Source organism: Plectropomus leopardus, chromosome 14, assembly GCF_026936395.1.
Source record: "Plectropomus leopardus strain MGB_pleo_1.0 chromosome 14, ASM2693639v1, whole genome shotgun sequence".
In the NCBI taxonomy this organism is placed as follows: Eukaryota; Metazoa; Chordata; class Actinopteri; order Perciformes; family Serranidae; genus Plectropomus; species Plectropomus leopardus.
The window spans coordinates 2,223,084-2,242,739 of NC_142189.1; the positions used below are offsets into that span (position 1 = coordinate 2,223,084).

Sequence of the window (19,656 nt, forward strand, 5' to 3'; positions counted from 1 at the left end):
CATTTGCTGACACAATATAGACAAATAGAGTTAAGCATTAAGAACAAAGTTGACATAATGCAGCTATGTGAAACACTCACAGGAAATCTTAAAGATATTTTTACCATGAGCACAAGTAAAATTAATCACATTAATGATGGACTTTTTCCATTTTTCAATGGCTAAATTTATTATTTAGTAATTACAGTACTTTTTTTAAATACTGCATGACTTTTATTTTTAAGTATTTTCACAGTGTGGTATTAGTAAGTAAAGTAAAGAAACCGCATACTTTTTCCACCACTGAACATTAAAGAAAAATAAAATTGGAATATGTTTATGTTGAAGGGAAAAAGTCATGAAAAGCGGAAAAAAATGAAAAAATAAAGGAAACCCTTAAGCAAGCATGCTATACACCCTGTACAAAAAAACGTTAAACTGGGTGTTATTTTCTTTATTTAGCTAAATCTGACTGTTACTGGGGCTTGTCTATCATCATTTCATAAAAAATAGATACAATTCAATAAAGATAAAAAAAAATTGAATATATATAACGTTACATAAAGTATACTATTAAAAAACTATAATTAATCGTGGATCTTGAAGAACAAAGACTTGAAAAGGCAAAAAGTGGAAAATCAAAATAACCGTTAAGCTAACGTTAGCTATGTTGTAGGCGACGCTAACAAATCAGTTATAAAACCGTTAGTTAGCATGCTACACCCTGCATGAAAAACCTTACATTAGGTGCTAATTTTTTAATGACTCAAAGGGTTTGTTTATCATCGGTGAATTTAAATAATTATAAAATTAAATATCGAAGACAACATCTAAATATAAAAAAGGTATAATAAAAATAATTATTTGTTCATCTTGAAGGACAAAGTCATGAAAAGGCAAAAAAAAAAGTGGGAAATGAAAAAAACCGCTAAGCTAATGTTAGCTATGTGACCTAGCTAACGCTAGTTAAGTCAGTTAACCGTTAGCTAGTAAAATGCTACTTAGTTAGAAAGCCTGCGTTTAAATGGGTATTTATTGATGTTTAAGTAGTTTTTTTAAACTTCTAAGACTGCGCTTTCTTTCTCTTCCAATTTACGTTAAACTGCTACGGACATTATGGTTTGCGAACTGCGCTTAAGCTAACGTTAGCATCTCCCCTGTCAAAGCAACCTCAATTTGGAGGAGTGCGCCGACATTCTGTCCTTTACGGTAAATTTATTTAAGCTGCCCGGCGCGATAAAGTCGTTAAAATATAAACTTTTGCGGCAGCGTGACAGTCTTACCTGAGGAGAGGCCGTGAAACTTAAATCCAACCCGAGCGGGGGAAACATAAACAATTTATCGATTTACATCAGATTTGGCAAAATCAACGTAAACGGGACGTGTTACCACATCCGGTTTTCAAAATAAGAAAAATTGATTATAGTCAGTAAAATAGCTGATAAATGTCTTTCAACTCTTTAAAACCTGAGCAAAGTGTTACAATTATATCAGTTTTTCTATTTCATTATTATTAATAGTGTTTGAAAATTAAGTTCTTTTTTAAAGATCACTCCATCATTTGTTTTATATTTTAAATATGATTTAATTCTTAGGAGTCTATAAAATCTTAATTCTACCCAAGCACACCTATCGGTCAAAAAATATATTTGTTACCTGGATTGAAATATTTTTGGAGGGTATAAAAATGTGCAAAAAATATGTTTTGTACCATCTAAAAAGCAAACAATACAAAAAAACATACATTTATAAGAAAGGGCAAAGGTTCTTCGCTGGGGAAGTTTTAGTTTGAAATTCACACCGGAAGTAGTGTATAAGCCGACACATCCTGTGTACGTGTGTGTGTGTGTGTGTGTGTGTGTGTTTTGCTTCCGTCGGAGTTACTCGCGTGAGGTTTCGTGTGGATTTTAGACAGAAATAGAAAAATAGAGATATAGAAATACAATGCAGTGAAAGAGCAGAGGAGCTCAGAGGACCGAACAGCTGATGTTTTCTGTCTGTGTGTCTGCTCGACATGTCTGAAGAGATCCAGCCCGCTGTCAGGTACAAACACCGACCTGCTCCCTGCACAGCTGACAGCTACTAGTCCTAGCTACTAGACCTCAGTCACGCGGAGTCTATGGGAAGTAGTGAGTGCAATCAATGTCATACAGTGTGGTGATGATACCTTATGTAAAGCAATCCATGTTTACAGGATGATATATATGTATATATATGGTGTTTGTATTTAGTTGTCTTTCCGTTTGTTCCTCAGTGTTGTCCCTGATGATGAAGGGAAAGAAAAGTTCAAGAAAAGTGACCAGGTTGCTTTTTACAGGTATGATGGACATTTAACACGTTATATTAAGGGACAGTTTTGTTTTTGTTTTGTGTCTTTATGAGGGGTCAGTGCAAGAGAATACAACAGAATTAATTATCTTTATTGTCATTGTACATGTGAATAAAGCGAAATTCAGTTGCACTGCCTGATTTCACATGCATACACACACACCAGTTCAACCTACACAGTACCTACATGTACGTTACTGCTTGTATTTGATTAATTGTTTGTTTTTACTTGTGTATTTTATACTGCATTTTATGTATTTTATTGACTATGTTGTCTAGTACTTTTGTACAGCACTTTGGTCAACTTTGGTTGTTTTAAAATGTGCTTTATAAATAAATTTAACCTTGACCCTGTAAACACCTGTGTACGAGCATTAAAGTGAAACAGGTTGATGAGCTGGGGGGGAGAATGTCGAACGTTTTTTGAAGCACCGGGGAGGTACTTGTCTTTTTGTTTATTATTATTATTTTTGGCTTAGGAGGCAGGCATAGAACTTAGATTGATTGTGTTTTGCATTTATTTCATTGCTGATTTTTAAAGAAAACAAGTGGCATAAGGCATGTTTTCTTTAAAAAAAAATTGGCCATTTCTTGCTTTTTTTATTTTGCTTATGTAATTTCAGAAGAAAAACTTTTTGTCTTTTTTTTCTTTAATATCTTCTGGGGATTTTTTGTAATCATTTTGGCAATTTTTTGTTTCTTGAAAAAAAATTGGGTGAATTTTCAAGAAAACTTGTCTAACCCACAGGTTTGTACAGCATGTTTTCTTTTGAAATCACCAAAAAAGACACCATTTATTGTACCTTGAAACTGTAAAAATAGAAATTTACATAGAAACAGAAATTACATAATTTAAAAAAATTATACTTGACATCCTTTTATTGATGCAATATTGCCATGCAAAAATATTGCTATATTTTGTTGTATCATTTTTTCTCCACTCCTACTAAATACAATGACTATGTCATGTTGTTTCTTTTCACTTTGTATTTTTATCATTTTAATTAAATTTTCTGTTTCAAGGCGACAGATTCAGGGCCCAAACCTGCAGCATCGAGCCCTTTTGGACACCATGGTGCTCACAGAGAAGGGGGCACGTTTTGAACTGTTGGAAACCAGCACACAGGTAAATAAAACCAAAGGATGGTCTCCACATCTGACACCATTTCATCACTGCAATATTGAAAAAAAAAAAAAAGAGCAAAAAGTTACTGGGACTTCTGCTGTGTTAGTGCAAATTTGCAGGACGAATTTGGGCTAAATTTGCAGAAAAATCACACTTTGAACCACTCCTTTTCATTCAAAAACTCTTACTTTGCTCTTTTTTTCAGACCAAACTGCTTCTTTCTGTGTCACCTTTTAAAAACGACACTGTGAGGATTCTCATAGATGAGCTGCAGCCCATTAAACCGCGTTATAGAGTTCCAGATGTAATAACGGAGGAGCCGCAGTGTGAACAGTAAGAGCTGCATCAGCATCATTCCATCATTATGATATCCAGTCACACAAGCTGTGTCGTTAAAGAAATCAGTTGCTTCAAGAGAAACACTTAATAACCGGCTAACACAACGGCAGTTCTTCAGGGGGTGAATATGCATTGCTTCTGGAACAGCTGAGCGCTGAAACAGACACATTTGCAGAGGTGGAAAGTGACTTCTTTAGACTTGTACAGACGACTTTGTGTTAGTTTCAGCTTTAATCGGACTTTGGATGAATTATTTAGAAACACCAGGACGCATCGCCGCTCACGCTGAGCTCTCATTATTATTACCAGGGGTAGATGTAATGTTTTGGGGGCCCGGGGCCACAAGCACATGAGCTTATTTTCAGCCTTTCTCTAACTGGGGATGTTGGCAGGCTGTTGGCAGCTATAGGAGAAGTAGGCCGACTCAAAAGTTTTTAATTCCTGAGTAAAATGATTAATAGCACAGAAGTTTGACAGAAGCTGAAGTCAGAGTCCTGCAGTCAGGAGAGGTTGGCCTATTATCAGCACAATGTGCTGAAATTTACCTGAAGTTTGTTTAAGATGGAGCTTTTCATTTTTATATAATGCTGGAAAGTTTAATAAATAATAATAAATCATGTGTTTATTACACTCCAACACACCATGGTCACATGACACTGTGTCAGTGAACTATGAGGGCAAAAAACTAATTACAAAAAAGACCTGAACCTCTCTGAATTTTAGTAGAATAGGTCCTCCAGTTGGTGATGCCTGTTCTACAGTATATTTGTCATATTTATTCAATGTCTGACAGAAAATAAATATTAAAACCAAAATTTATCAAAATTTATCTTATGATAAATAAATATAATATAATAAATATGAAGGGAACCTTTAAGCTTAATAGAAATAGTGTTTTGATGAATATCATGATATATAGATATGGATATCGACTGACATGAAAAAAAATATCATGATAAGACCTTATTCCATATCGCCCAGCGTTAGTAATTTTTCCACTATAAAGCCAGTATCAGTCTTAAAAAATCCCATATCGGTCAGGCTCAACTTCAGAGTTAACAGAGTAATGGTACAGTTTTTAAATGTGGTGTGTGGACAGTGGTTGACCTGTTTCCTCCTCATGGTGCAGGCTGAGAGTGGAGCGACAGTCGAAGGACTCTGTCACCCTGTCTTGGTCTTCAGGACGTCACCAGGTCCGTGTGTGGCGGTTCCCTTTCCGACTGGAGATCCTGTGTGAAGACAAAGTGATGGTTACATTCAACTCGAAGGGAAAACTGTGGTTTGAGACGCTGCAGGATCCGCCAGGGTGAGGAGCTCGGGGAGGGCTGGTGTACTCGAAATCAACACGTGAAAAAGTGAATTAATTTAGATTTTCTTTGTCTCTTTTCCTTCAGGGCCTCATCTCGAGATAGCGAGGTGAGAGAATACAACGCTGTTTAATGTAGAATGAATCCCACTTGAATCCTAATCCGGTCTGTAAATGCATTTTCTTTCTTTGTCACTTTGTTCCTCTGACAGCTTCAAGAGGACACGAGTTCGTTGTGGAGGGAAACTTTCAGGGATTTTGTGGATGTCAAAGCTAACGGTTTGTTTCTGTCATTTTACTGATTTGTACTGATATTTGTCTCTGACTCTGATCTGTTTTTTTCTCAGTGCACTGGACGGAACAGGAATATTGTTTGTGTTTCTCCTATAAAACATAAAAAATACTTTCAATAAACAGTTATTATTTACATGTATGCGTATTTTTTGAGCACTTTTTCTATTATTATTTATTTTCTATTATTATCATTATCTTTCTTATTATGAACATTTAAAATTGTTTGACAAATTATTATGGCAAACAGTTTTTTTTCCTAAATAGAACTCGATTATTATTAAAAATATAGTGTATTGCAAAAAAGTAGTATTATTACATAATATATATATTATGTTATATATTATAAATAGTATTATCAACATTGTTGATATTATAGTAATTTTATCATTTATTAGTATTATTATTCTCACCATATTACTTTTAGTTTTTATTATTATGATTCTTATTATCGTTAACATTTAAAATTACTGTACAAATTATTCAGGAAAATTGTTTGTTTTTTTCTAAATATAATTTGATTCTTATTTTAAAAAATATAATTTATATTTTCATGACATCTTTTTTTAACACATTTATAGAGGAATGCGTAAAAAAAAAGACTGCAGTCATTCACTACCCTTCCTTAAAGGTCCACTTTGCAGGAATGTCGTTTTTTTGTTTTTGGAAACAGTATCACCAACAAAAGTGAGAGTAAACACCGACCCCAGATTAACTCTAGCGTTGTGACGTGCGTGCTGCTTACAGTCAGACACCTGGTCACTACCTTTTTATAAAGTCCTGGCCTCACTCACAGGACGTGTCAGGGAACGTCAGGAACACAAATTGGCATTTGCGGGATAGCAAAGGCATGACCCGCCCTACTCTCCCTCACTCTGTATCCGATTGGTTTACCCTGACATGGTTGTCCTAATCCAAACCAATCTCAGTCCTCCTGCCTAAACTAAACAAACCTAACCATTGAATATACTTAATACCAGCCAATCAAAGGGAAAATAGGGTGAGGCATGCCTTCTCTGTGCTCGGAAATGCAAATTCAAGTCCCGTACATAGCAAAATAAGAAGAACGGTTTTAAAAATCCATGCAGAGAGCAGAGTCTCTGCAGAAAAATACACTGAGAGTGGGTCATAGATAACGACTGAGACAGATTACTTCTCTAAGAGTCTACACCTTGTTTTTAAGGAAAATCAAAAGTAATACACAAGACATCGATATGATGCTATGATGCATGAATAAAAATGCAAAAGCATGAATAAACATATAAATACCTCTTGTTCTTCACCTCCAGGTCCCAGCAGCGTTGGGTCAGACCTCTGTCTCCACGGGTTCAGTCATGTGTACGGTTTACCGGCGCACGCTGCCGGCCTGCAGCTCAGAGACACCAGGTACACACATATAATGTGACCAAATGCAATAAAATTATGATACTTTTCATAATCAGATACTCATCATGTCTTTTATTCACTTCACAGAGATGGTGAGCCTTATCGGCTGTATAACCTGGACGTCTTTGCCTATGACTTGTACAGCCGCCTCGGCCTGTACGGCTCTGTGCCGCTGCTGGTGGCCCACAAGCCCGACAGGACTTTGGGTCTATTTTGGTTGAATGCATCTGAAACTTTTGTGAACATTCATTACAGCCCATCTGACTGTCAGGTAACCCTCGTTCCAGTGTTTCTCTCATACAGAATCCACCTGTGTGTTCGTCTAAGATTATTTTTTTTCTTAGAAGCTGCTAATTATTCCCTGAAAATTAGAGTAGAATTCGAATTGTGGGTTAAAAGATTTTGGTGGGGAAGTTGAAATCCCTGTCTTACCTCTTATTACCACAGGCTTAAGAAGTCCAGTCCTGCAGACTTTTGGTGTTGCCTTTGCAGATCCTCCTGGTTGCAAACAGACAAAAAGGTTTATTTAAATTCATCAAAATCAGGATGATTCTAAAAAAATAGGCAAAGCAGCTTTATTGCACATTTCATAAAACAGTCCAAAGTGCTTTACAGAGCAATATTATAATAAAAGAGTAAAGAGAAAATAACTAAATATTAAAATGTTAAAAAATAAAAATAAAAATCACCTTTGAAAATAGCAAAAAAAGAGGTGCAAAGACAAAAAAAATATTTCAGTGAGATTATTTAATATTTAATATTTAATACCATTATTTTAAATTAGATTTAAAATCAAGTTTAAAAATAAGTTTGCAGTCATTAGTCATTAGGTCAGAGTCGGGGCTTGTCTGTTATTCCAGGTTTGTGCTGCATGATAACAAAATGCTGCTTCAACATGTTTAACTCTGACTTTTGGGACGGTCAGTAGGTCGGGCCCAGATGTTCGGAGGGCCCCAGATGTTTGGAGGGCCCTAAAAGGTTCATATGCCACAAGCATGTCAGTGATACATTTAGGCGCTGAGCCACAGAGTGATTCATAGAAAAACAGCGAGATCAATCTGAAAATCAATTCTCTGAGTGATGGGCGTCCAGTGTCAGGATGCAACGTGCAAATCTCTCATTCACATGGACATAAAACCTCCCTGCATCACTCAGGATGGTGACACGCCCCCAGTGAAGAGGAGGCGGGCGGAGCTACAGACTGACGTCCGCTGGCTGTCAGAGAGCGGACTGATTGACTGCGAGGTTCTGCTCGGGCCCAGTCCACAGCAGCTGTTCAGCCAGTACGCTCAGCTCACAGGTGTGTGTGTGTGTGTGTGTGTGTGTGTGTGTGTGTGTGTGTGTGTGTGTGTGTGTGTGTGTGTGTGCAGCCCTGAATGTAGTTTACTGTGTTTATATGCAGTTAAAAACAAAGCAGGTTTTGTTAGTTTTATATGTGAAATATAGAGTTAATTAAGCAGCTCTTTATTATTAAGGAAGTTACTAAGATTTTAGGACAATGTTTTAGATTTAAGGGCATTTCTAGGATTTTAGGATGTTTCTCAGATTTTAGGACAGTTCTAGGGTTTAGGATGTTTCTCGGATTTTAGGATGTATCTAGAATTCAGGATGTTTCATGCATGACCTGAATTCACTTTTTTAAATTTTATTTTATTTTTTGCATGCTTGAAATACAGTAAATTAAATCAAATCAAGCATGACCTGAATTCACTTTATTTATTTTGTTATATTTAATTTAATTTTTTACATCAAATCAAGCATGACCTGAAAAAAAGTAAATTTAACATTTTGAGAAGGATTATTATGAAGGTTTTGTTTTGTCATTTCCATGTGCAGTGAAACCAGTACTCGTACTTTATCCATCAGTTTTACTCTCAGCTGTCCTCACCTCCTCTGTCAGGATATCAAGCGCTCCCCCCTCTCTTCGCTCTCGGGTACCACCAGTGCCGCTGGAACTACAGCGATGAAGCCGATGTGAAGGCTGTAGATTCTGGATTCGATCGCCACGACATCCCGTATGACGTCATCTGGCTGGACATCGAGCACACGGACGGAAAGCGTTACTTCACCTGGGACTCCGTTCATTTCCCCGAACCAGCCGCCCTGCAGCGCCACCTGGAGAGGAAGAAGAGGAAGGTCAGTTTTTGGTGTCAAATTTCACACATTTAGATTATTTATTGTGCATATTTTTGTTCTTATTTTATGTTTTTCTTATGTTGCAGTTGGTTGTTATAAGTGACCCCCACATCAAGGTCGACCCTGATTGGTCGATGTACCGCGAGGCCAGAGACGGAGGACATTTTGTCAAAGACAGAGAGGGACGGATCTATCAGGGCACGTGCTGGCCCGGTAATGTTCCTCTCTCCATAAATAGTTTTATTTGAGAATAACACAAAGAAATTTGCACCACCTTCTTTAAAAAGCCTCTTTTGACATAATAATAAACCTGATTTATGACCATTATAGCAGTTAGTTATTAGTTGTATCGTGTATATTTTAATATATTTTAGCGTGCGTCTGTTTCTCACTCAGCAGCAGAGAGTTAGCTAGTGTTTCAGGATGCCATCAATGTTTACATCTCGCACGGTCACAAGCTCGAGTCTCTCTCGTGCACGCCTCTTTCTGCACAGTGAAAAGGTTTCTGTGTCGTAGTTCAGTGGAAAGAAAAGAGCCCTGCATGAAACTTCTGGCAGCAAGGTCTGTGGATTATTTTGAGTAACCAGGTCATGATTTCTGGGAAGAGACATTCCTGTTGAGATTTATTTATTTATTTATTATATAAATTTTATTATTTTATTATATTATATTATTTATTTATATATGCATTTACTTATTTACTTATTTACTTATTTATTTATTTGACATCACAAGTGCCATCTAGTTCCATTACACTGGAGAGAAAGCAGACGTCTCTACGGACGATATATAATAACACTCGGCAACTCACACCAAAACTATCTAGACTGATAAATATCACTACAGGTGAGAGAAAAAAATGTATATTTTTTATTTTGGAGTGAACTGTCCCTTTAACCTCTCTGTCAGGTGAGTCCTCGTACATCGATTTCAGCAGTCCAGACACTCGGGCGTGGTACTCCAGATGTTTCAGCCTGGATAAATACAAGGTGAGAGTAAAAGAAAATCCACAATCAGAGCTGCTGTACACATAAAACTCAATTTATACACAAGAATCGATAATAATTTTGGAAAAATGTGTTATTTTGTGGCTGAGAAAGAAAGACATCTCAAATGTTTTCAAGCACCTTCCACAAATGTTATTACACCCCAGAGAAAGACTAAAAATTCCAACATAAATCTTTTATAATGACGTTTTTATATCATATTCCCTCTCACTGAGCCGTTTTATGGTCATGTGTTTTTGTGTGACTCAGGGATCCACACCGTCATTATTTGTGTGGAATGATATGAATGAACCGTCTGTGTTCGACGGGCCGGAGCAGACCATGCCAAAAGACGCAGTGCATTATGGGGGCTGGGAACACCGGGAATTACACAACCTGTACGGCTTCTACCAGGTGAGAAGGCTCATTTCACTTCATTTTAGTTATTCTTTTAAAGATGCAGCATTTGTGTCATCATTTCACCTTTTGTCTAGAACTTCAAATTTGGCAACTTGACTTTTTAAAAGCTGAGAAAAATCTGCTTATTTTCTTTTAAAAAGATGGGAAGAAGGAAAAGAGCTGAAAGATGAAATTGTAGAAATAATGGCAAGAAAAAAAGTAAAAGTAAAAAAACAATAACCCGAAAATTAGAAGAAAAAAAACAATGAAAATAATGTGAGAAAGAAAAATAAATTAGTGTGATTTCTCTCAAAAACAAGGCAATGAGCAACTTGTGTTTCACAAACTGCAAGAAATTAGGAGATTTTTAATTTTTAAAAAGATGGGGAAGAAATAGAAAGCTAAGAAAAAACTACATTTATAATTACAGCTTTTACATATATTAAGTTATGTTAACTTATTATTTCAATTTTAAGCATTTTTTTCCAGGTAATTTCCGTGTTTGTTTGTTGCTGTTTTTGTTTTCTTTTTTACTTATTTTTAGGTAATTTTTTTACTTTTTCCTAATTTAAATAATTTAAAATATGCAACTATGATAATGATAAATATAGTTTGATTTTTTCTTTTTTCCTAAACATTTTCTCTAGTCTTTTTAAAAATACTTTTCTAAATCATCAAATTTCTTGCCATTTGTGGAAAATTTCATACCAAATCACATTATTGGTCAGGGGTTTAAAGGTTTAAACACATGTGAAAGCGTCTGAAATTGGCACAAAGATTGATGTTGCTGCAGGTTTCAAAGGGTTAACTAAATGATGGTTGTCAGTGGAGTGTATGAAGTGAATTACAGATTTTCGGTTACTGCTGTCGTCTCGCAGCACATGGCCACAGTGGACGGGCTGATAACTCGCTCAGGTGGTTCAGAGAGACCGTTCGTCCTTTCGCGCTCTTTCTTCGCCGGCTCACAGAGATTTGGTACGTGTTTGAAATGAAAAATAAACCTGCGATATGTTCGTAGTTTTATCTTTAACTGCACGGTTTGTTTGGATTGATTTTGTTTTGGATGCAGGAGCGATATGGACCGGCGACAACGTAGCCACCTGGGAATATCTGAAGATCTCGATTCCGATGCTTCTGTCTCTCAGCATCACAGGCATCGGATTTTGTGGAGGTGAGGAAACTGGACTGATTTGATGAGCAACTAACCAAAAAATGCCCCAAAATTTAGCTAGAATTTAGTAATAAATAAATAAATAAAATAAGATAAAAAAGAAAATTACCTGAGAAAAATAGAAAACTAATTAATTGAAAAAAGGGGGGAAAAAAAAGAAAAAATCAAAAACAAGAAAACAATGCAATAATGTGCTAATACGTTTTTTTTTCTGTAATTTTTTTCAAAATATAAGAGGTATAAATTCCTGGACATTTTCCTGAAGTTTTGTAATATCTTAACCCCTAGCTAATTTTCAGGTAATTTCTTTTTCTTTTTTTTTTTTACAGATTTTTTTTCTCAAATTACAGAACATTTCTTGCCAAGTTGCTCATTAATTTTTTTCCCGTGTTGTCAAAGGAAATCAAACCATTTTTCCCAGCTTTCAGAGGTTTAAATGCTTGTGAAAATTGTCTGAACGCAACACAAGAAAACTAATGACGAGGGTTAAAGCCTCTGATTTTTCTTTCTGCGTTTCAGCCGATGTCGGTGGGTTCATTCAGGACCCGGAGCCGGAGCTGCTGGTGCGCTGGTACCAGGCAGCCGCCCTGCAGCCGTTTTTCAGAGGTCACTCTGCAAACGTGACAAAGCGCCGCGAGCCGTGGCTGTTTGGAGAAGAAGTCACCGCTGCAATCCGGTCTGCGATCCAACAGAGGTACTAAAGGTGCAGTGTGTCAGATTCAGTGGCATCTAGCAGTGAGGATCAAAGATTTCAACCAGCTGAAACATTTAGACCACCCCAAATTTGAAAAGCTGGGTAAAAACTACATTTATAATTATCGTAATTGCATCTTTAAAATAATTTTTAAAGATCGATTATTATTTTAAGTGTGTGTTTCCTTTTTAGCTTATTTTCAGGTCATTTTCTTGAACATTTTACTAATTTCTTTCACATTTTTGGGGAATTTCTTCTTGCATTGCTCATTCATTTCTTCCCATGTTTTTGACATAAATCGGTCCAACTTGCTCAGGTTTCAAAGGGTTAAAAGATGAGAACAAATCCCAGCAAGGCCAGAAAAAATATTTTTACAAATTGGTGTGATTTCTTTCAAAAACATGAGGAAAAGGCAATGAGCAATTTGGTAAGAAATGTTTAACAAATTGAAAGAAATTACAAATGTTTAGGAAAAAAGAAAAATTATATTTATAAATAACAATTAAAATTTGAAATTATCTAACAAAATAATTCTAATTTTGAAGCACCTTTTTCCAGGTCATTTCTGTGGTGTATTGTTGTAATTGTTTTTTTTCACTAATTTTCAGTTAATTTTCTTGAAATTTTTTACCACAAATTTCTCGCTAATTTGGGGGTCATTTTTTAAATTGCTCAGGTTCGGAAGACTTACATGTCAGAGTTAGCGTGCAAAATTAAACATGCATTAAGAAATCTGTGACGTGTGCCTTGTTTTGTTGTTTGTTTTTTTAAAGACAACATTAAGTTTGAGTGTGAGTCTCTCGGCCGTTTCTCTTGTGCTCGCAGGTACTGTTTGCTGCCTTACTGGTACACTCTTTTCTATCAGGCTCACACCTGCGGCCTGCCTCCGCTCAGGTGAGTGCTGCTGCCTCTGCTGCAGCTTTTTACCTCTCAGTTTTATCAGCAGACACTAGAGGTCAATGTCTCTCATGTTTAGATGATGTAATGTTGGCCTGCATGAATTTAAACCTCTGAAATCTGGGAAAATTGGTTTGATTTTTGATTTTTTGAAGGGGAGAAAGCAATGTACAAATTTAAAACATTGCTTAAAAATTAGCAAGAAATTATTTAAAAAGTTACAAGAAAATTTCCTAAAAAGAGAGAAACAAAGAAAGAACCAAAAAGTGCAGTTTCTTATTGTATACTTTTTTTAAAATATAAAATTATAGTAATTATAAATATATTTGAGGACATTTTCGGATAGTTTTTTATATATATATCCCTCCCCATTACACAGTTTTTGTGTTCACTATTTTTGTTGTGATTTTCTTAATATAATATAATATAATATAATATAATATAATATAATATTATTAACACTAAGGTTTGAAAGTGTTTAATAGCTTGTTAAAGGTGTCTGAACGCAGCACGAGAAAATGATGTTGGTCCAGGTTTCAAAGGGTTAACTCTATAAATAGACAGAGACTTTGAAAGAAAATGTGAAAATTGCTGCTTTCACGTGTGCGTGTTCACGTGTTCACCTGTGCAGACCTCTGTGGGTGGAGTTCCCGGCAGAAGAGAGCACCTTCACTGTGGACAGCCAGTATATGATTGGTGATAAATACTTTTGTTACTTTGCATCGTTACTCAGAGTATATTAATTAATAACTGGATTTATTTATTATTTAATTTAAGTTTCTCTCAGTTTGACCGTCTTTGGCTTCACGCAGGAGGAGCGCTGCTTGCCTGTCCTGTAACTGACGCAGGTGTTCAGGAAGTCAGAGTGTTTCTCCCTGGATCCGGTCAGGTAAATCCACCTGCAGGTGACACATTAATATGGTCTAATTTATTCATGATGCACCTCAGTGTGAGTGTTTTATTAAGATTCACTTTATTGTTGCATGTGATCATATTAAAAATACAAAAAAGCTAATTTTTTGGGTCCTAATGATGTATCTAAAAAAAATTTGAATATGGTGAAGAAGTTCAATTTTCTTTGTAATTTAATTAAAAAATGTAAACTTTTATGTATTGTATATTCATTACACGTAAATCAAAATATTTCATCTTTTAATCTAATTTTCATCTCAAAGTATTAGAATATTTCCTAAGTTTTTGGCTCCTTTACTGTGAATAATAAACGTGGCATGGAGGTTTCTTTGATAGCGACTTTAAGCTCGTCTGTATTTTTGGGTCGGCTGTTTCTAATTTTATTTTATTTTTTTACATTTTTCTAGCTGTGGGCCATATTATCGAAGTTAAAACAGAAAAATACTTGAACATTTTGATTCATGTAATGAGTAGAATATATTAAAATTTCACTTTCGTAAATAACTGATGGAAATTCTTGAACTTTTTCACAATATTATAATTTTTTGGGATGCACCTGTACAATGCTATTGTGGATACAATATGAAGTGCATTAAAATGTATCAGAATTACATTAAAAGCAATTTTAGAATAAATAATGTTCCATAAAATATTAGAATTAGTAAAAAATGATAAGAACTACATTACAACACCTAAATTAAAACACTTCATAATTGTAGTAACAGAAACTAAAAATATGCCAGGAAGCTTTTAATGCCATTCAGCCGCACTTTTTTGGGTTTCAGGTTTGGTTTGATGTCCGCTCTGCGACGGCGTTTAGAGGAGGACGGACTCTGAGTCTTCCCGTCACGTTGGACACAGTCAGTGTTTGTCTTCAGTCACACTTCACAGACATAATAGACGTCGTAATAAACTGAAATAAAGCCGAATATTACATCACAGAGGAAACTTTTGATTTTCTGTACAGGTTCCTGTCTTCCAGCGCGGCGGCTCGGTGGTCTGCAGGTCAACAGGAAGTGGCTCCTGTACGGCTGAACTCCAGCAGCTGCCGCTCTCCGTCACTGTGGCCCTCGACTCTCAGGTGAGCGTCAGCGAGGATGCTGAGCTGCTGCTTGTTTAACAGGTTTCATGTATATGAATTTGGGATAGCGGTTCATATTGTAGCGGGTTGGAAATAAAATTTGGGAAGTCGTTTTTATAGTATGTTAAAGTATATATCAGGGTAGGAATAAATAAGCGTGTACTTCTTCCCGCTCCTTTTCAAATATGTGATATTAAAATTTAAGTGGCTTGAGTATTTTGTTTATTGAGATTGAAGTTTTGTAAAGGCCTTCTTTTGTCTTTTTTGTTGTTTTTTGGGTTCATAGCACTTGGCTGTGAGGCCTTTTTTTAAATTAATTTATATCTAAATTTTATTTTATTTTATTTTGCATGTCAAAATAAAGATTAATTCATTCATTAAAGCTAATGAAACCATGTTAATGTAAGAAATGTAGTGAACATATTTATTGTTATAAATTTAGCAAGTGAGGCAAATAATAATAAAAAATTGTATTTATAATATTATTATTATTATTAGTATTATTATAGTAATAATACATTAAATATTAGCATTATTATACTTAAGATATTAATAAATATGTTTCATTATTAATAAATAAATAATATTTTTTTAAAATCCACATAAAGAGAAATTCTAGAAATAACACATAAAAGAAGGCAAAACTTTAAAGTAAAATAAAGTAAAAGTGTTTATTTTTAAAGATTTGTTCGTTTTTGTATTTTTTTGTTCAGATTAGGCTTCATTTTTGTATGAATTGTATTTCAGACTTTTGGGAAGACAAAGGTGTGTCTGTACAAGTAATTTTAAAGCTTCATTTCTTTAAATTTAATACTTTATAAAATCCCCTTTTAATGGCAAAGTCCATTCACACCTTGTTGATTAATTAACGATTTCAAATTTAGAAATGTGACATTTGCTTGATTTAATTAGTGAAATCCTGAGTGCAGCGGCTCGTCTCTGCAGGGCATCGCTGATGGAGAGTTGTACCTGGACGACGGCCACTCCTTCAGCTACCGGGACAGAAAGTCCTTCTGTCTGCGCAGGTTCAGCATGCTGTCAGGCCGTCTGCTCTGCCGGTGAGTCACAGCTCACACCTCCATTTTTAGACCTGAAAGGTGCGAAAATAAAAAAAATTCTGAGTGACTGACATGAAGTCTAAGGCCTGAAGTGAAAACCTTTGACGTCTGTCGTCTCACAGTCCTGCTGCCAGTGAAGGAGCAGCGTTTGACTGTGAAACTGTCGTGCAGTCGGTCACCGTCCTCGGGCTGAAGAGCAAACCGTCCACGGTGCTCGTGCACGTGTCAGGTGAGGAGATCTGCACTAACTTTTATATATCATATATATTCACAGTTTGAGAGTGGAAATGACATCTCAAATGCACCAACTCAAATCCCAGAACAAGCAAAGCCACATTAGCATTTTTGGGTGTTTAACCAGGTGAGACTGAGGTTTGTGATAATAATAACCTCTGATAATGCCCCATTGTTTAGTCCATCTGTTACTGACACTTTTTGCAAACACCCCTTCATTGTATTTTTTTCTTAATTATAAATAAAATCAAAATAAATATAATTTTATATGCATACATTTATTTTAATATTATATTTATTTGTATCATATTTTATAATTGTGTTTTATTCACTTAATTCAATAGCAAGGTAGATTTTTAGTCAATTTTAAGCAGTTTTGAAATATTTTTTTATTATTGTCATTCATTATTTATTTTGTTTGAACTTGTGAGGTCATATGTCGGAATAATTTTCTCTTTTAAATTTGAAAAAAAAGTGATCAAATGCTTATTGTGTGTTTGGGCATAATGTATGCACAATATATTGACAAATACAGTGAAGCAAAAAAAAAAGTATTGAAAATTAAAGGACAAAGAAAATCATAATATCAGTGAGGTGCAAGGTACATGGTAGATTTATAAGTCATTTATTTTTAAATTTGTCCTTAAATCCTGCTACATCTTTTGGAGTCAAAGGACGAGTTCAGGATTCCCACAGCCAGCCTCAAAGTCTGGTGGTAAATCAAAATCAAAAAAAGCAAAATGACTTTTTTAAATCTGTAACAATTTATAACAAAACTGGGACTCTGCTGCAGAAATAACCAAGAACAGTTTATAAAATCCAGATTTTTACCTCGGTGATCGGAGGTCATACATGTGTAGGCAAACATGTCAGCGAAGGCAGAAAAATCTGTTCAGAAAAATCACACAAGAAACAAAGTGTAAAATTTGGGGAATCAAACAGGAGAAAAAGGCTGCAGAGCATCAACACTTTAATCTGGCAACTGAAGGAAAACTTTGGGCTTTAAAAACGTAAGAGCTGATTACTGACTCCACACAGGTGAGTCAAACAGGTGAAACACACAAAGTGATCAAACTCAGGAAGTAAAAGAAGCACGAAACACAATGAGATCTTATTTCAAAATAAAACTAAAGAATAGTTAAGTTTTATGAACAAAAACTTGAGAGAATATCACATAAATCCTGGAAATTTAGTTTTTTTTGCTTTTATTAGTTAAAAAAAGAGTCAAAGACAAAGTGAAAGTCAAGACAAACCCTAGCACACGTTTTATGTCTCAGCAGGTGAGGACACCTCCGCTGCGTTTGAGTACTCGGAGACCTGCAGCTCGCTGACGGTCGGCGGCCTGAAGCTCAGAGTGGCGACAGACTGGGACATAAAGTTTACAGGTTAACTGTCGTGTGACGCTGATTTTTCTCTGGGTTTCTTTTTCGTGTGAAGCTGTGAGAATATTTTTTTTTAGCAATAAAAAAGCGTTAAATAAATAAAAATATAAAAAATTAAAATTAAAATAAATACTAAATAAATACACAGCTGGGGGAGGGGGAAATATTTGGAGCAAGAACTCAGAATTTCTGTCACAATTCACAAGTAAAAACTGTAATAGTCGATCAAATTAAATGGAGAATTTTAAAGAAAAAAAGAAAAGTTCTCAGAGATTTAAGTGGTTAATTATATTACAAGAAAGAGAAAAATCTTCAATATTGAGTTTAAATTTGTAAATTGAAGAGAAAAAAAACCCTCAAATATCCTCTGAAATTAAACTGGTAAATTTACGAGAATAATACTACCTTACCTTAATAATACAGGCAATAATACTCTCTGAGATTAAAGTGGTAATTTTTTGAGAAAAAAACTCAAGATATTCTCAGAGTTTCATTTTTGAGGGGTTCTTTTTGTAGATTTACCAATTATTCAGCTGCAATATCTTTGTTTTTCTTGTAAATTTACATCTTTAATTTCGGAGATTCAGAGTATTTTTTTTCTGAATATTACCCTCCTTTCCCCACCTATTTGGTATTATTTTTTTAACCTACAATGGTCCTTAAAATCAGTCGTAGATCCAAGATTGATTATTAATATTAATACATGAAAAATTATACGTGGTTTAAAAGTTGTGTAGTAAAAGTACTGAATAAAAGATGCACCAACGTGCAGATTCTTGTTGTAACAGACTTTTTTTTTAAAAATTCCTAACATGATGTTAAACTAACACCTGGTGACAAAGAGACCATTTTGCTCAGTGTTGTGTTGTGTAACCTGACCTCCTCCTCACCCAAATGTTCAGAGTCACACACACACACAAAATCCACAATAACAAATGATGGAATAACAAGAAGCCCGAAATGTCAAATCACATCAGACGACGAGGTGCTGTAGCTAAAAGTTAAGCAAAATAAATAAATAAGAAATATTCAACTTTATTTATATTGCCCTTTTCAAAACAAAGTTCCTAAGTGTTTTAAAGCAATACAAAAAATAGGAAAAATTACAATTACTATAAAAAAAGTCGTACAACACTGAGTGAAAGGAGCAACATGTAAGGAAATGTGAAATAATGCCGTTGTGTGTAAATTAGTTTTAAGAATTGATTTAGAGATAAAAGTGAGTTCAGCATCGTGAAAGCACACTTCTAAAAATGCGTTTTTAAGAGATTTAAAAGAGGAAAAGCAGCTGGTCAGTCTGATTTCATCAGGGAGGTTTTCCAGAGATTTCGGGGCCCTGATGGAAAAGGTCCGGAAACAAGAGGAGACAATGAGCAACTTAATAAGACATGGCCCAATACTTAAAAAAAAATCCTTAAAAAGTTACAAAAAAATTAGCTGAAATAAGTACACAATGGGGAAAAAAATGCAGATTTTTTTTTAAATGTGTATTTGTCATATATATTTTACTATTTTTTGTGTATTATAATTTTAAATACAAAATTATTACAATTCTAACCATAGTTTTCTGGACATTTTCCCCGATTTTTTTATTTTTATTATTTTTTCAGTAATCCTCCCTTATTTTTTTCAAAAAACACATTTTTAGGTAACTTTATTGCCTCTAATATCTAATTTATAATAAAGGTGCTATAAAGATGAAATTATTATTATAAAAGCTATTATCATAAAGGTGTGTTTTTAAGAGGGATCTAATGAGGAAACGCAGCTCGTCAGTCTGAGCTCCTCGTGGAGGTTATTACAGGACAGTGAATGCGGTGAGCAGTTTAATAAGACATGGACCAATAATCTGCAAAAAAAATCCTCAAAAAGTTACAAGAAAATTACCTGAAAATAATTACAAAAAATGCAGAAAACTTTTAAAAATGTGTATTTTATATATATTTCACTT

General features: G+C 34.9%; 1 protein-coding gene and 1 long non-coding RNA gene across 4 annotated transcripts; one reads left to right on the forward strand and one right to left on the reverse strand.

The window, feature by feature from the left end:
- The first annotated feature begins 1,821 nt into the window (after nt 1-1,821).
- On the forward strand, nt 1,822-18,561 carry ganc (glucosidase, alpha; neutral C). 3 transcript variants are annotated; one of them, XM_088087281.1, is made up of 25 exons: nt 1,822-2,108; nt 2,234-2,296; nt 3,331-3,433; nt 3,639-3,766; nt 4,902-5,078; nt 5,167-5,188; nt 5,291-5,357; nt 6,659-6,755; nt 6,843-7,026; nt 7,911-8,055; nt 8,656-8,891; nt 8,978-9,104; nt 9,801-9,880; nt 10,148-10,291; nt 11,155-11,251; nt 11,346-11,447; nt 11,967-12,141; nt 12,967-13,035; nt 13,670-13,734; nt 13,851-13,927; nt 14,736-14,810; nt 14,918-15,031; nt 15,977-16,089; nt 16,212-16,318; nt 17,604-18,561. In XM_088087281.1, the coding sequence occupies exons 3-25, from the start codon at nt 3,380-3,382 to the stop codon at nt 17,711-17,713; spliced, it is 2,565 nt and encodes an 854-aa protein (XP_087943407.1). In that variant the 5' UTR covers nt 1,822-2,108; nt 2,234-2,296; nt 3,331-3,379; the 3' UTR covers nt 17,714-18,561. The 3 variants fall into 3 exon arrangements, with proteins under 3 accessions (XP_087943407.1, XP_087943406.1, XP_087943408.1); XM_088087280.1 differs by having other exon boundaries at nt 1,822-2,022; nt 17,604-18,555; XM_088087282.1 differs by lacking the exons at nt 16,212-16,318; nt 17,604-18,561 and having other exon boundaries at nt 1,822-2,022; nt 15,944-16,082.
- LOC148187389 (uncharacterized) lies at nt 13,804-17,577 on the reverse strand. The gene is made up of 3 exons (XR_015778614.1): nt 17,155-17,577; nt 16,001-16,121; nt 13,804-13,937 (listed from the first exon to the last, which is right to left on the reverse strand). It is a non-coding gene; the product is annotated as an uncharacterized LOC148187389 (long non-coding RNA).
- Nucleotides 18,562-19,656: the final 1,095 nt, after the last annotated feature.

Bases quoted from the DNA above. Each gene is read 5' to 3' on its own strand.
- ganc (XM_088087280.1), top strand. From the start codon at position 1,994: ATGTCTGAAGAGATCCAGCCCGCTGTCAG. The intron at 9,881-10,147 runs GTGAGAGTAAAA...TGTGTGACTCAG, and splicing joins TCAGCCTGGATAAATACAAG to GGATCCACACCGTCATTATT. The intron at 11,448-11,966 runs GTGAGGAAACTG...TCTGCGTTTCAG, and splicing joins AGGCATCGGATTTTGTGGAG to CCGATGTCGGTGGGTTCATT.